The sequence below is a fragment of the Lontra canadensis genome, unplaced genomic scaffold (genome assembly GCF_010015895.1).
Source record: "Lontra canadensis isolate GAN:19392208 unplaced genomic scaffold, GSC_riverotter_1.0 scaffold98, whole genome shotgun sequence".
Classification (NCBI taxonomy): domain Eukaryota; kingdom Metazoa; phylum Chordata; class Mammalia; order Carnivora; family Mustelidae; genus Lontra; species Lontra canadensis.
This window is the reverse complement of record NW_022631092.1, coordinates 589,237-605,168: the sequence shown is the minus strand read 5'-3', so window position 1 is coordinate 605,168 and position 15,932 is coordinate 589,237. Positions and strand designations below refer to the sequence as shown.

The 15,932-nt window shown below is 53.8% G+C and overlaps 1 protein-coding gene and 1 pseudogene across 1 annotated transcript; both read left to right on the top strand.

Moving 5' to 3' along the window:
* Window positions 1-541: 541 nt before the first annotated feature.
* LOC116855008 lies at window positions 542-1,044 on the top strand (annotated as a pseudogene).
* A 3,599-nt stretch (window positions 1,045-4,643) lies between these two features.
* On the top strand, window positions 4,644-9,725 carry BDKRB2 (bradykinin receptor B2). The gene is made up of 2 exons (XM_032837413.1): window positions 4,644-4,750; window positions 8,512-9,725. The coding sequence occupies exons 1-2, from the start codon at window positions 4,677-4,679 to the stop codon at window positions 9,614-9,616; spliced, it is 1,179 nt and encodes a 392-aa protein (XP_032693304.1). The 5' UTR covers window positions 4,644-4,676; the 3' UTR covers window positions 9,617-9,725.
* Window positions 9,726-15,932: the final 6,207 nt, after the last annotated feature.

Below are 15,932 nucleotides of genomic sequence, written 5' to 3'. Positions count from 1 at the left end.
GGGAGGTGTCCAAGGGAGGGCTCTCCCATGTGACTCGAGACGTCGGCTCTCTCTGACCCTGGCCTTGATTCTGAATTGCTGGGTGGCTGGAGAGATTCCACTTACAGGCGAGTGTCTTTCAAGAGACTGGGACGTGCAAATCCGTGCAGGCCCAGCGGAGTGGCAAGATGAGGAAGACGCCCTTCCCTCTCAGGATGCGGAATACAGTGGGATAGACGGCCACACAACACACCACACACACATCACACACGCCACCCCCACACACATACCATGCACACACCACATACATACACACAACACATACCACACACACCACACATATATCATACACATACCAAACACACACAGAACACATGTACACACCGCACACACAACACAACATGGGGTAGGCAGCCACACAACACACCACGCAACACTCACCATACACATACTACACACAACACACAATACACACCACACACACTGCATAGACCACACAACACACACCATATATACACATCTCCCACATACCACACACATACCACCACACACCCCCTACACACATACACAACATGCACCCATCACACACACAACACATACCTCACACACACCCCACACACATACCATACACACACACCATGCACACACCACACACATACACACCAAACAACACACACCATATACATACACACCACACACACATCATACACCTACCACACACGACACACACACAACACTCACAAACACACCACACACACTGCATAGACCACACAACACACACCATATACACACATCTCCCACATACCACACACACACCACACACATACACAACATACACACATCATACACACAACACACCTCACACACAACACACACACAAAACACACGTCACACACACATCATACACACACTGCACACACCACACACATACACATCGCACACAACATACCACACACAACACACAACACACACCATACACATATACACACCACACACACACACCATGCACACACACATAATCACACACCACACGCGCACATCTCACACACACCCCACACACATACACAACATACACACCCTACACACATACACAACACGTCCCAGCGACACACTCACCTCTCTCCATCCAGCTGAGGAATCAGCATCTGGGAACCGAGTGTGGGTCCATGAGCTGTGAGCGGGAGAGCAGACAGACTGCGTGGAAGGGTCTCCCGCATCCCACAGCTCATGCGATGGCAGAAGCAGACCAGCCCTCTTCCTGGGGCAGGAAGGTCAGCTTGGCTTCGAGAACACATTGCCCACGTGCCCTGTGCATTCATTTCCACGTGCTGACAGCCCTGGGAGGTGGGGGCTGTTTTTATACAAACCCACAAATAAGAAGCCCGGTGGAGGAGGACCCAGTTCCAGGTCTGACTTCTGATCCCACGAGCCTGGGCGCCCCCCGCCATTTCCAGCTAGGCGTTTTGGGATTGTTTTCCCAAATTCGGTCATTCCACATGCGGTCTCTGCCAGACCTAACTACCCACACAGCCGCTTCTCTAAGAGACTTACTTTTGACCTGTGACTTCCTATCACCAACTTTATTTAAAAGGAAACTGAGAACCATCTGTCATCAAAACAACCTGCCAAAAATAAACACTGTGGGCTCTAAGCTCTCCGAATCTGGCTAGACTCGGGCACTGGGCCCTCACTCTTTGCAGAAAACGGGTGCAAATCCCAGACAGAGGTTGAAGCCACATGGGCCCCGTGGGGCCGGCCCGTCAGGAGGGGTGACCACATGCTCCAGGGTTCCCCACCGTCCGGCCCACACCCCTCGCCGCGGGCAGCTCCTCCTGGGTCTCGCGCGGCCACAGGATGCTGCCTGGAGGGGTCTGTGAGGCTGGGGGCTCCAGCCCAGAGGAAGGTTGGCCCCTGAGAAAGGGACGCTGTGCATTTCAGGGTGACCCCAGACTCAGAGCCCCTGAGACGTGGGTTCCTGGGAAGCCACAAGGGTCTCCCTCTGAGACTCACATGGCATTTACTCCTGGCAGCGGGGACAGACAGGATTCCTGTGATTCAACGAAAGGAAATATTTTTGAAGCAAGTCTTCTTGGCCTGGATTCTGAGGCAGATGGAGAACGAATGAATCAGGACGTTGGATGTTCCTTATGAAGCATCAGTGTGAGACACAAGGGGGAAGCCCATCTTCAGAGTCACCCCCTCCCACCTCGCTGCTCTGGCCTGTAGGGCAGAGGTGGTGGAGACTGACCAGGACAGTCCTGAGGCCTGGAGGGGGACTGGAGGGACAAGGGAGCTCCTTCTGGGTGACAGAGAATGAGGGCCACACTCCTGACCAGCCCCCTCCCCGGAGCCAACGTGCCCTGGAGCCACACTCCCTCCCACATTCCTTCCAATCCCTCTCTGACATCTGACATCAGATTTTATAATCCCCACAGGGTCCCAGGAGGACAGAGAAGGCACATTCACACCGGCCATATGGAGAGGTTTCTTTCTTTAAAAAAAAAAAAAAAAAAATATTTATTTAACAAAGAGAGAGGCCGAGAGAGAAGTAACACAAGCAGAGGGACAGGAGAGGGAGAAGCAGGCTTCCCACTGAGCAGGGAGCCAGATGTGGGACTCGATCCCAGGACTCTGGCATCATGACCTGAGCTGAAGGCAGATGCCTAACGACTGAACCACCCAGGTGCCCCCAGTATGGAGAGATTTTGGACAGGGGGTCTGCTTAGAGTGTAGACGCTCTGTGGAACCTCAGGGCTAGCAGAGCCAAGGCCCCGGCAGTGGTCCCCGCCCCTTGCCGAGAACCAAGATGAGATCTCACAAAGATGAGATGGTGGAGGTTGTCATCTCCAGAATCCTGGCCAGGGAGGTGGAAGGGGCCCCTCAGAGGAGCTGTGACCTCAGTCCCTGGAGGCCCCGAGACAGGGAAATGGGGGCGATGCCCCATATTCATGCTCTCCCTCCCTCCATGTCCTGCCGGTGCTCCCGCTGGCCAAGTCCACGGAAAGGGTCCCCTGGGGCTGGGGGTGGGCTGCAGGGAGAGGGGTGGGCAGTAGCCTGCAGCCCCACACAGTCCTCCCCTGGGCTGGGCACCTCCAAAGCAGAGGGACAGAAACAACACGCACACCCCCCCCCTCCACGCCAGCAACTTCTCTGGACTTGAAATCCCTTTCTTGGGCCTGCTGGAGACAGAGAAGCCTCAGGCTTTGTTTTGAAAATGGGAGCAGTTAGGGTCAGCCGGCCAGATTCCCAATGGCCCAGCAGGTGGACACGAGGGAGGACAGTGAGGAAATGTTGGGCACTCCCCAGGGTGACGGCGCTGGAAGCCCTGAGTCACCTGTCACCGTCCCGTGGGAAAGGGAGGCCTGCAGGCGGGCTGAGGTCCCTCAGCAGGACAGGGAACCCCACTGGCAGAGGAAGGTCGCCGGGCTCTTTCTCACTAGGCAGCATGGAGGAATGAATGATTCAAGCACATGACCTCTCACCTCCAGTAGAATTTTCTTCTTCGGGGCCAGGAAGGGCCTCCCCAAAAAGGCAATCTACAAGGCCTGTCTTGCCTTCCCTAGATCCCCCTCCCTGCAGGATCAGTACCACTTTGCAGCCCGTTCCTCCTCTGGAAAGTTCTAAATCCTGGCCTCAGCTCAGCTTAGGGGTTCTGCTCAACGTTTTTCAGATGTGAACTAAATGTCTTCTGCCTGTTTCCCACGTACCAACTCACTCCCTTCTTTTTCTAATGTGCCTGTATTTCCTGAACTGTCTGCTGCCCTAGCTCCACCCACCCCCCAGCTGAATTCAGACAGCTGGCTTCTGGAAGCCCGTATGCCTGCCCTTTGCACAGGCTGCTCTTGCTAAGAAGTGGCTGGAACCTGGGGCTGGGCAGACCCGTGGCCGCATGCACTCACACGCACGTGCACCTGGGCTCCCGGCTAGTCCCACGCTTCCGGGACAGGACCAAGAGGTCGCATGAGATGGGGAAGCCCCCTCTGCCTCTTCCCTCCATAGGAGATGGCAGCCCCTGTGGTGGGTAGGGAGGGGCGTCCTTGACATGCTGCTTGCCCTCATCCCCAGCCTCTCCCTGGCCAGCCTTACAACCTTTCTAAACATCCCTGGGATTCCTCCTCTCTAGTCTCCATCATCCGGCTCCTAGACAAATGTCTCCCTGCCTCCACACTGCCCCTGCCACAATCTCCTCCCCTCCTTCCCCCAACAGCCACCAGGGCCTAACACATGTCCACAGCAAGTTTCTTCCTGCCTCAGGACCTTTGCATCTGCTGTTCCTTCCACCCAGACATCCTCCTCTCTACCACCAACCTGCTACCCAGTTTCCTCCTGCATAACTTCAGGTCTCAAAATAAATACCCATTCATCCCCAGAGCAGGCTGGTTTAGGACTCCATGTTACATTCTGTCATGGAACCTTTATTTCATAGCATTTATGTCAGTTTTCAGTTAATTAGTGACTAATTCAGGAACACCTAGCTTCTCCATTGGACTGCACGATCCTGGAGGACGGGACATTGTATCATTAGGTCCCTAGCACCCATATGCAGTAGCTGCTTAATAAACATGTGTTAAGTGAAGGACTCCGTTTCCCTTCCCTGGTGGAGAGTATGTGTGTTTTATGGTCCCCAGCCACCATCTAACTGTCCTTTCTCCCCTGGTCAGCCCAGGAGCCTCCCTCTCGTCCCACACTGAGTCAAGATGTTCTCCACCTGGAAAAGATCAATGTTCCTGTCTTTTCATGAGGACCCTGTGCCCACCACAGCCTCTTTTAGGTAAGTCGAAAGACTTCCTCGACATACTCCATATAAGGGAGGGCCAGGCAGCCTGAAGAAGGCCTGGAGAACCTGACCCCCATCTCCTGGACAACAATTGAAGTGACAAGGGATGTTGAATCTACAGATGAAAACTCTAGGGGGCTGGCGTGGCCAGTGTTCAAATCCCCATGAGCCTGGTAGGAGCAGTCAGAGCAGGTGTTCTGTGGGGTTTGTCAGAGCACAGAGATGCAGGACAAGGACACAGTAATAGTGGTCACGTGTGAGCTATCCCAAATGAACTTGGAAATGGGGAGACACTCTGATGTCAACACCCAAGGAATCAGACAGAGACGTGACGTTCCCGGTCATCATGGAGACAGGAAGTTTCCAACACATGTTTGACATCTGGTAGAAGGCCAAGCCACCCTAAAGAGAGGATGTAGGGAAAGCTGATCCTGAGTGGAAGCAGAGGAAAAGGAGGGTTGGTTCTCAGCTGGCAGTGTTGGCCCAAGAAAGGGGAGAAGGGCCCAGTCCAGGCCCCCAGCCCCATGCGGGAGCGCGGCCTACTCTGCAGATAACCAAATAGCCTCGGGGCTCGTAACTCCCAGTTACACACTCCCCAGGCCACCTCGGATGAATCTGTGGCTTCTCAGAGCCAACTAGGGGCCGGGGCCATCCCGGTGGCCAAGGACTGTATTGCTGGGAAATGAACAAGCAGCAGCTGGTGACTTCAGTCTCAGAGAGCCAGATCCTGAGAGTCAACTCTCCCAGCCTGGGGCACCAAGGAAGTGGGTTTTCTGTAGCTGCAGAAACAGGGCCAAAGGCTGGACCAGGGAGGCTGCCCAGGGTAGACCTTACTTCCAGAGCCACCCAGTTTGCAGGGGTCAGGAACTTAAGACCCAGCGGGGACAGCTCATCTCGGTTCCCTGATGTCTGGGGCCTCCACTGGGCCTCCACTAGACCACTCAAAGGCTGGGGGCCGGCGTCAACCAAAGGCTTACCTGGGACCAGAGGATCTGCTTCCAAGAGGCAAGGGGGTCCCTCTCCACATAGCTGCTTGTGTCCCCTCCCAACGCGGCAGCCAGTCTCCCCCTCAGCAAGAGACCCAAAAGGCAGAGAAGGAAGCAGCACTATGGGTTTTTAAAAAAGATTTATTTATTTGAGAGAAAGAGAGACAGAGTCCAGGGGTTAGGGGGGCATGTGGCGGAGAGGAGTAAAGACAGAGGGAGAGAGAATCTCAAGCAGACTCCGTGCCGAGCATGGAGCCTGACAGGGGGCTCGATCTCGTGACCCTGAGATCACGACCTGAGCCGAAACTCAGAGTCAGACGCTGAACCCGCTGTGCCCTGCATCGCGCATGTTCCGGGACTGGCTGTGGGAGTCACGCACTGTCGCTGCCACCGTGGGTGGGAAGCAAGTCACCAAGTCTGGCCACGTTCCCCAGAAGAGGAACTAGACTCTACCCTTTGAAGGGAAGGGTGGCACAGAATTTTGGGATATCCTAAAGCCACCACTTCACCAGAAGGTTCTAGAGTGTTTTTTCTATTCTGTCGCTCCCTCCTTAAAGCCCTCGGGGACAAAGCCTCGGTTTCTTAGCAGCCAGTGATGACTGTCCTTTTTCCCTTATTCATCCCATCTCCTGCCACTTCCCGCCTCCCTGTCCAACATCTAGTCTGCCTTCCAGAACGTGCCAGAGGCTTCTCCGCTCTGCACCTCCTCTAAAGCTGCTCCCTCTGCCTGGTCCGTCCCCTCCCCTTTGTTGTTGTTTTTGTTTTTTAACTTTCTCATCGGAGTTCAGTTGACACACAATGCTACCTTGGTTTTGGGTGTACAACACAGTGATCCAAATTCTCGGTACATTACGCTCTGCTCACCCCAAGCGCAGCCGCCATCTGTCACCATATAACGCTGTTCCTTCTAGCTGTCCATTGACATGTCCCTCATCCTGGGACACCTAGCTCCAGAATCACCTCTAACCTTCTCCACCTCCCACCAATTCTGTGCCCTGTGCCCTTCCTTCCACCTCATGGCATTTGTCACACTTGGGAGCATGGACAGGGCAGGGGACACGTGGTACTGGCTCCTGGCTCCCACAGAGAAGAAGCTTGAGGCACATTTAAAAGATAAACGTGGGCGCCTGGGTGGCTCATTGGGTTAAGCCTCTGCCTTCACCTCAGGTCATGATCTCAGGGTCCTGGGATGGAGCCCCGCATGGGGCTCTCTGCTCAGTGGGGAGCCTGCTTCCCCCTCTCTCTCTGCCTGCCTCTCTGACTACTTGTGATTTCTCTCTCTCTCTCTGTTAAATAAATAAATTTTTTTTTAAATAAAAAGGAAAAGACAAACGCATCGATGAGTAAGTCAGTCAGTCAGAGATGCCCAGTCTGGCCACTGAAAACCAGCCCCCTACTCCTGGAAGTAAGAGGGAGGGTTTTTCCTAGGAAATCCCAAGGTGAACAGCAGATTCTTTCCCATAAGTTGTGGCTCAACCCCTGCCCCATAAGCCTGCCCAGGAAAGAATCGCCCTTCTAGGAAGAGCCTGCCTAGGGCCACCTTCCCTCCCCCACCACATAGGGCACTGGGAAAATGTCCACTCAGTCCTGCTATCTGGGTTGGGCTTTCTGCCTGCAACGTGTCTTCATATCCACTCTTTGATTTGAACCTTGCCACAGCCATGCAAAACAAGTCAAGAAGAGAGTAATACTCTACTCCAAAGGAGATGAAATGGAAGCTCAGAGAGGTCAAGTGATTTGCCCAAGGCCACACAGCTAGGATTGGAACCCATATGTGTCCAAGCCCCATGCCTCTTTGCTGAAGGTAGAGATGAATTAGCCTTAACAGTGACATTTCTAGAAAATGAACAGCTCCACGGTCTGAGTCTCACCCAAGAGTGAAAGAGGAACCAGTGGGTTAACGATAAAATCACTAACACAGGAGCAAGCCAAGTGTTGCTAGTGGTTCATAAAAATAGTTATTCACACTTATCGAACCAAGTACCGAGGTTGGGGCTTTTTGCCAATTGTTTTGGATTCGCACCACAACCCTGACAAGTAGATTATGTTATTCCCATTTTACGGGGTAGGTCATTGAGGTTCAGAGAGGTTTCGACCTACCCAAGGTCACACAGCTAATGAATGAGCCCAGATTTGAACCAGGAGGACTGCTTGGTTCCAAAGCCCCTGCCCTGCCTTTCCATCATGCAACCTCTTATTATTATCAACTTCTTGCTGGTGGGGGTTCCGGAAGCACAAAGCTGCCCTCTGCCAGAAGGAGACAGGGTGTGGGCACATGGGCTGTGGTCTCGGAGCCGGGCTGGAACCTCCCAGTCTGGCATGATACCATTTATCTCCTCTAATGAATTACTCACCGTGACCAGGCCATGAGAATCTGAAAATGACCAGCTCCCTCGGGAGGGGCCCGTGTGATAAGGAAGGAATGTGCGCGAATCCTCCCATCATGGAGGCGTCGAGGAACTCCAGGGTCCAAGACTGCGATGGTCAGTGCTGGTGATGGACGCTGGCCGAGGAAACGTCCCAGTGCAGCACCAAGGTGAAGACCACGACCTCTCAGCCTCACCCAAGGACACAGGGTACCTTTCAAAGACCCCGGGGCGTCAGGGATGTCCGGACCTGAGTCTCTGAGCGTGCGGCAGAAAGGCCCCGAGTGCTGCTCCTGACCTGGCTTCTGGAAGCTGCTTGCTGAGCCCCTCCTCCTTCTGCGTCAGCTGTTTCTCCTGCCTCTTGTGACTCGAGGTGTAACAGCCTCTTTTCACTTTCTTTCAGCACGGAAATGCTCAACATCACCTCGCAAGTCCTCCTGCCGGCTCTCAACGGGACGGTGCCCAGCACCTGCGTCTTCTCCGACTGGTGGAACTGGCTTAACACCATCCAGGCCCCCTTCCTCTGGGTGCTGTTCGTGCTGGCCGCCCTCGAGAACATCTTTGTCCTCAGCATCTTCTGCCTGCACAAGACCAGCTGCACGGTGGCCGAGATCTACCTGGGCAACCTGGCTGTGGCGGACCTGATCCTGGCCTGCGGGCTGCCCTTCTGGGCCATCACCATCGCCAACAACTTTGACTGGCTCTTTGGGGAGGTCCTCTGCCGCGTGGTGAACACCATGCTCTACATGAACCTCTACAGCAGCATCTCCTTCCTCATGCTGGTCAGCATCGACCGCTACCTGGCCCTGGTGAAGACCATGTCCATGGGCCGGATGCGCGGGGTGCGCTGGGCCAAGCTCTACAGCCTGGTGATCTGGGGATGCACGCTCCTCCTGAGCTCGCCCATGCTGGCCTTCCGGACCATGAAGGAGTATCGGGACGAGGGCCACAACGTCACAGCCTGCGTCATCATCTACCCGTCCCGCACCTGGGAGGTGTTCACCAACATCCTCCTGAACTTCGTGGGCTTCCTGTTGCCCTTGGCCGTCATCACCTTCTGCACAGTGCAGATCATGCAGGTACTCCGGAACAACGAGATGCAGAAGTTCAAGGAGATCCAGACGGAGAGGAAGGCCACGGTGCTGGTCCTGGCCGTGCTGCTGCTGTTCGTCGTCTGCTGGCTGCCCTTCCAGATCAGCACCGTGCTGGACACGCTGCTGCGCCTGGACATCCTGTCCGGCTGCTGGGATGAGCACGTGGTCGACGTCTTCACGCAGATCGCCTCCTACGTGGCCTACAGCAACAGCTGCCTCAACCCGCTGGTGTATGTGATCGTGGGCAAGCGCTTCCGCAAGAAGTCCCGCGAGGTGTTCTGGGGACTGTGCCAGAAAGGGGGCTGCATGCCGGAGCCCAACAAGATGGAGAACTCCATGGGCACGCTCCGGACCTCCATCTCTGTGGAGCGCCAGATTCACAAACTGCCAGACTGGGCGGGGAACAGCCAGTGAGGGGGACTCCGCCGGGACCCCTGCTCCTAGGTGCTGGGACGGTGGGAGAGGGGTGCTTCAGGATATGTCCAGGAAGGAATGGAAGGCGTGCCACGGGTGTAAACTTGGGCAGGAAGTCGGTGTCCCTAGGAAAACCCAGAAGCTTCATGGCTGCCCTGCCCAAGCTGCAGCAAGTCAGGCCGGGAGGATGGGGGGACCTCACACATGGCCAAGGGCTCCATACACACGACAGTATTATTGTTCTCATCTGCTGCCACCCCTGGGCCAGTCTGCACCCTCCGGGAGTGGAGGAGGCCTGGGGACAGGGACAGGAGTGACTGAGCTTCCCTCCCATGTGTGTCCCGCCCTGCCGCAGCACGGCAGCCCAGACCTTCAGGAGAGCAGCCCCCCAGCTCTGGTGCCATGGCTGAGTGCACAGGCCAGACCGGGCTGGGGTTTTGCTTTAGGTCTCTCAAATCTGTCGAGCTGGGACTCTGGAGGCTGATGCTCAGGTTAATGAAGGTTGAACTGTGAGGGATTCCTGGTGAGAACCCAGAGACTAGGATTCCATCACTTCCCCTGTCGATGGACAAAGTGGTCTGTGCCAACAAAGAACTCAGTAAACAGTCACTTGCTGGCTGTGCAGCATTGAGCCCCAATGGTAAAAGGGAAGAAAAGGAGAATAATTTCTGCCCTGAAGGAACTTGCAAACTCAGACGGGGATGACTGAGCTCTAGCAACCACCAGAAGGCTGTTCTGCGACTGGACATGGTCAAGCAAGGCGCTGTGGGGTAGTGCAGAGGCGAGGGGCGAGGAGCCAGCCACGCCCAGCCCATAACGGATGGCACATCACCTTGTCCCTGCCTCTGTAACCGCAGGGTGTTGTGAAGATTCCAAGAGTCAACAGGCATAGAGGTACTTCGAAGGAAGGAAAGGTGCTATATAAACGATATAAACGTGCGGCTTTCTTATGCACACAGAACGGAAGTAAATTTATTGTAAAGACACAGCTTTGTCGCTCATGGTTGTGTAAAGCACCCATCAGTGTCATCCACGCAGCAGGTGCTCGATAATGTTAACTACCTTCCACCCTTCTTTCCCATACTCTGTCCCCGCCACCCCCACCCCAGCATACACGCACAAGCATTTCGGGGGCAGGCCACCCCGTTCAGGGTTTGTATTCTGATGAGCCAGAGAGATGTCTGGGTGAGCGTACTCAGGGAGTCCCCATGCTCCCACCCTCACTGGGGGTGGGCAGCCGTCAGGAGGAGCCCAGGCCCGCCTACCGTGGTCCCTGTCTCAGCCACCAAGGCCACCAAGCAGTGGTTTATTTGAAGGTGGCCTCATGGGGGCCCCTCCAGGGCAGCAGACCAATGATTTGGCATAAAGGTCACTGACCCCACATCACTGGTCCTGGGACAGAGCTCCCCTAGAGGGCTGAGCGGCTCATGGGTGCCGGCGGCAGCCCTAGGTCAGGAAGGCTGGCTAGGTCCGGGTGGGTGTGAACGGTGAGGAAGCCCTGGGGAGGGACCCACGTGATGAGCAACGGAACAGCGGGTCCACTGTTGAACAGAGAAGGGAGAACGCCCTCGCTGGGAGAGGCCAGCAGCCGGCACTGCGGAGGGGCGGGGCTCAGTCCTCGCTGGGCGGGGCGGCGGTGGGCGGGGCGATGCATGGGGCGGGGCTCAGGCCCCAGGAAGCTGGACCAGCCTCCTTGGCCAGAGCCTTAGAAGACAGCCCTATCCCCCAGCCCGAGGACCTCCAGGGAGGATTCATTTCTCTTTTCCCACGTTTCACAGCCTGCTTCCTGGGGCCAGCACCGTGCCAAGCTCCATGGGGAGTTTGGAGAATACAACACCCAGGCTCTGACATCAAGCGGCGGAGAACCAAGGCAGGGAGGGTCAGCTCAGTGGCCATGGGTTTCAGGAGCTACCAGGATAGTAAGGTACGCAGCACTGAGCGGCACTCATTCGCTCAACAAAATAAATGCATACTTTTAGCTGACTTTCTCTGGAGAAGATGGAAACCCAAAAGGGGACTGGGAAATTTTGGATGGCAAACAGCTCATAAATCCTCATCAAGCCAGCTCTAGATTTTAAAACGAAAACGTTAAAAAGATTCCCAGCCTTTGTTCCCCTGCCACACACACACACCTCTCTGTCCCAGTACACATACACACTTGTAGCTGGAGAAAGAAAACAGTTCAATAAGAAGTAGCAATGGTTTAGTATTTAAATGAAGTTACACAGGTGCACATATTGTGAAATAAAAAAGAGGCTGTGCTTTGCTAATGTGTACTGCTTGTCCACCAGCTGGCATGCGATGGTCTAAAGGTCTTCTCTGAGCAGAGCCGCATCACAGCCCTGGGACCCTAATGGTCACTTAGGGGTCCTCTCATGGTCTGTGGAGCAATCAGTCTGTGAGATGGCAGCCACTCTGTGGGTTGTGATGACACTGTGTTAAAGACCATCTGTCCCACGAAAGACCCAAAGAGCTGTTACATTGTAATGAGGGAGCATTTCACAAACAATGAGAAATGGATGAAATGTGTAAACATGTGTCTTTTCCATATAGCTTAATAAATGGACAAGGAGTTTTTTGCAGAGATTTTTCATTTGCTACAACTCCGAACCCCTGAGTGTTGTGAGGACATTGCAATAGGCAGGCAGAAGCCTTGGGCAGAGGAGAGGCAGGTCATTAATTCCACTCAACCTATTTTAGGGCTTCTGTCCTTCAGAACGGTGGTGTCCGAGCTTCTGATTGTGTATCTTTCTAAGTAAAGGAATTTTTACTACACATACCCAATATGTAAACTTTCTAATATATATTAAAATGTAGGCTTAAAAATATACTGAATCAGAAATGTAAGAAGATTTAAGAGGGTTTGGTACTTTCCCCCTCCTACATCCCTGCAGTGGTAACTCATCACCAAGCTCCCAGCAGGTGCTGGTGGGACCCCATGAGGACCTAGATTCATAGGGATAGCAGTGATTCAATCACACATGCATGCAATATATTTATTGAATACCTTCCATTGGACCTCCCCTTCAAATCAGGAATGTCTTCTACAATGTGTAGATTAAACAGTTGTCTAGCCACTGTTCGCATAATCCCAGTGATGGGGAACTAGTTATCTACTTCATTTGAGGGGACCTCTTCATTTTTCATGTATTCATTCACTCTCTGACTCATTAAAGAAAACACGTATTCTGTGTCTACAGAAATGGCCCTCCTCCGTCTACCCCTCCAAGCACCCATGCCAGAAACGTGGGGCTCATCAGTAAAGGCACCCTCTCCTTCATTCCTTCCTCCCAGTGGGTCAACACCTCTTTTTAGACTCCGCCTAAGCGTTTCCTGGGTGGAGTTTCCTATCTGCTTCTTCCCTTTTCAAACCACCTTCTGTTACTGCTCTCCCCATCTCTGATTCCGACCACTACCATCTGCTAATTCTTATTCTTCGCTCGGCAGTAAAGACATGTTCTAATGCAAACACCACTGGAGAGGGGCTATAACCCCAAAGACCAACGTTTAGGAGCCAAGGCTTTGGAATCAAGCAGACCTGGATTCCACTTCTGCTTCTGGCCAGGATTTAGTAGTTGTGTGGTCTTGAACATTTCACTTACTGTTTCTGAGTCTCCATGTTCTTATCTGTGAAGTGGACATAATAATGGGATCTACCCCCATAGGACTATTTTTTTAAGATTTTGTTTATTTATTTGACAGAGAGGTAGAGATCACAAGTAGGCAGAGAGGCAGGCAGAGAGAGAGGAGGAAGTAGGCTCCCTGCTGAGCAGAAAGCCCAATGCGGGTCTCGTTCCCAGGACCCTGGGATCAAGACCTGAGCCCAAGGCAGAGGCTTTAACCCACTGAGCCACCCAGGCGCCCCTACCCCATAGAACTTTTAATAGGATTCACAAAGAGAGTGTTTAGCACAGTGCCTGGTACAGAGCTGGCACGGGACCCATGAGAGCCGCCATGGTGGTGAAGACGGCTGTGAGGAAGATGGGGAGGGTGATGACCACAGTCTCTAACGAGAAATCCTGCAATAGTGTCCCACCACTCTTGGGATAAATTTCCTCTTCCATAATGTGGTCTGCAAGACCCATAATGAGCCCGCCCTGACTTGTCTCTTTCCCTCTCTCTGCCTCCTGATTCATTCTCTACCCTCTGGCCCTAACGGCCACAAGTGGACAGAGTCTGGCAGATTTCCCATTCCCCGCTCCAGTGCTTACCCTTCCCACTCAGGCGGCACACCTCCCTCCCCAGCAGCACTGAGCTTGGAGAAAGTGGCCGACAGTTGCCCTAGGGCGCTCACTCCTTCAAGGACTTGGTTCATAGATGCGAGCCTGCCTCGAGGAAGTCTACACTCCGGAAGAAGCCATCAGGCTACAACTGTGAGCAGGGCTCTGGGCAGGTGGAAACAGGCTGGGAGAGCCTCGCTGCCACCTCCCTCCACCCAGCCAGGCAATATGAGCAGCCTCTCCCCTCTGGGCCCTCCAAGGCCCTAGCAAACTGGTGTGATGGGGAGAAGCCCAGGTGGCTGCCCAGCCTGAGTTTGCCCCTGGGCCAAGTGGGTGAGGATCTGGTGCAGTGATGCAAACTGATCCCCTGTGACCTGGCGGGACCGAACGCTAGTGATGGGGGCTACCATCGATGTATGAAGCCACTAACGCTGTCTTCATGGTTTGGAAGCTGAAGCCTCGATTGGCAGCCTCCAGCAGTGTGCTCTGCTGTCTCTTTGTCACTCAGCCCCTGAGCCCATTATAGAGCCTCACATAGTTCTGACCTCTTGTCCAGCCCTGGAGGATATGGGCGTCTGGGGCAAGCAAGGAGGTCATGGTTGTGCAATAGCATTGGCTTGAAGCCTCATGCTTTGTTGGCTGGTTTTTGGCTGAGGTCAAATGGTCCCATGACTCTGCTGACCCCTTTCCAGACTTGACCTGCATGACCACTCAGGGAGGCAAGAGCTCGTCGGTTCCTGATGTGGGAACTGAGACCCAGCAAGGAAGTGACTTGCTAGGGCTACCCAGTTCCTCAGGAAGGGGGTCAGGAAGCCCACCCGGTCTTGGCAGGCTCGAGCCTTAGGCGGGGGTTAGCAATCTTGTCACCAGGAAAGCCCTCAAGGTGCCTTTGTGCGTGAAGAACTCCTGAGGCAGTGCTAGGGCTGTGTCTGCCCTCATCAACAGACCACATCTTGTCAGCCTTGTGAGTACTGGCCTCTGGCAGAACGGCCTCCCCAGGGGCTGGCGGCTAACGCCTGACCCGGAGACATTCTCTGGAGCAGCTTCAACTAGCTATGATTCACAGGCCAGACCGTTGACCCATTCCAGTGGCTTTCTTCTCACAGCTGTGCGATGGTCACTGTTCTCTGATCCCAGAACACATTCATCACCGCAAAGTGAAATCCCCCATCCCGCCCTCCCCACACTGTTGGGAGCCACTAACCTCCCTTCTATCTCTAGACTTGCGATTTCTGGACATTTCATATGGACGGAATCACACACCATGTGCCTTTTATGGTTGGTTCCTTTCATCAGGCTTACGCCAAGATGTAATATTTAATTGTAGGGGAAGACCTTTGGAGGCCAGGGCTGGAGTCCCTACCATGCCACTAATTCACCATGTGATCTTGGCAAACCACCCCCTCCATGGCCTTTGGCCTCCATTTCATCATCTGTAAAATGGGCAGATAACCCAATAAATACGCCTGTCTCACCCAGAGCAAGTGACTCTGAAAAGGGGGCTCCATAAACTATAAAGGGCAGAGCCAACATGACAGGGACCACCCTGGGCTTGGAGCCAAGATCCTGGTCCCCAGCCCAGCTCTGCCACTCCTGGCCATGGGAATTTGGACAAAGCCAGTTAAGTTCTCTGAGTTTCTGTTTTCTTGTCTATAAAATGAGGATCCAGGTGCTTTGAAAGAGTAAGACAGATCTAAGTGTTCTGGTGGCCTAAAGAGGGTTCCCTCCCCCCTCAAGTGCATAGCCACATGGGACCTTAGAAGATGAACTTACTTGGGAATAAGGTCTTCACCGAAATCATTAAATAAGGATGGGGTAATACTGGATCGAGGTGGGCCCCATGTCCAATGACACGGGTCCTCATAAAAAGAGGAGAGGCACACAGGGACACAGAGGCCATCAGGAGTTGTAGGCAGAGGCTGGAGTGCGGCTTCCAAAAGCCAAGGAACACCAAAGATTCCCTGGAAATCCATCAGAATCATAGAGGAGAACATAGACAGTAACCTCTTCGATATCAGCCACAGCAACTTCTTTCAAGATATGTCTCCAAAGGCAAAGGAAACAAAAGTGAAAATGAACTTTTGGGACTTCATCAA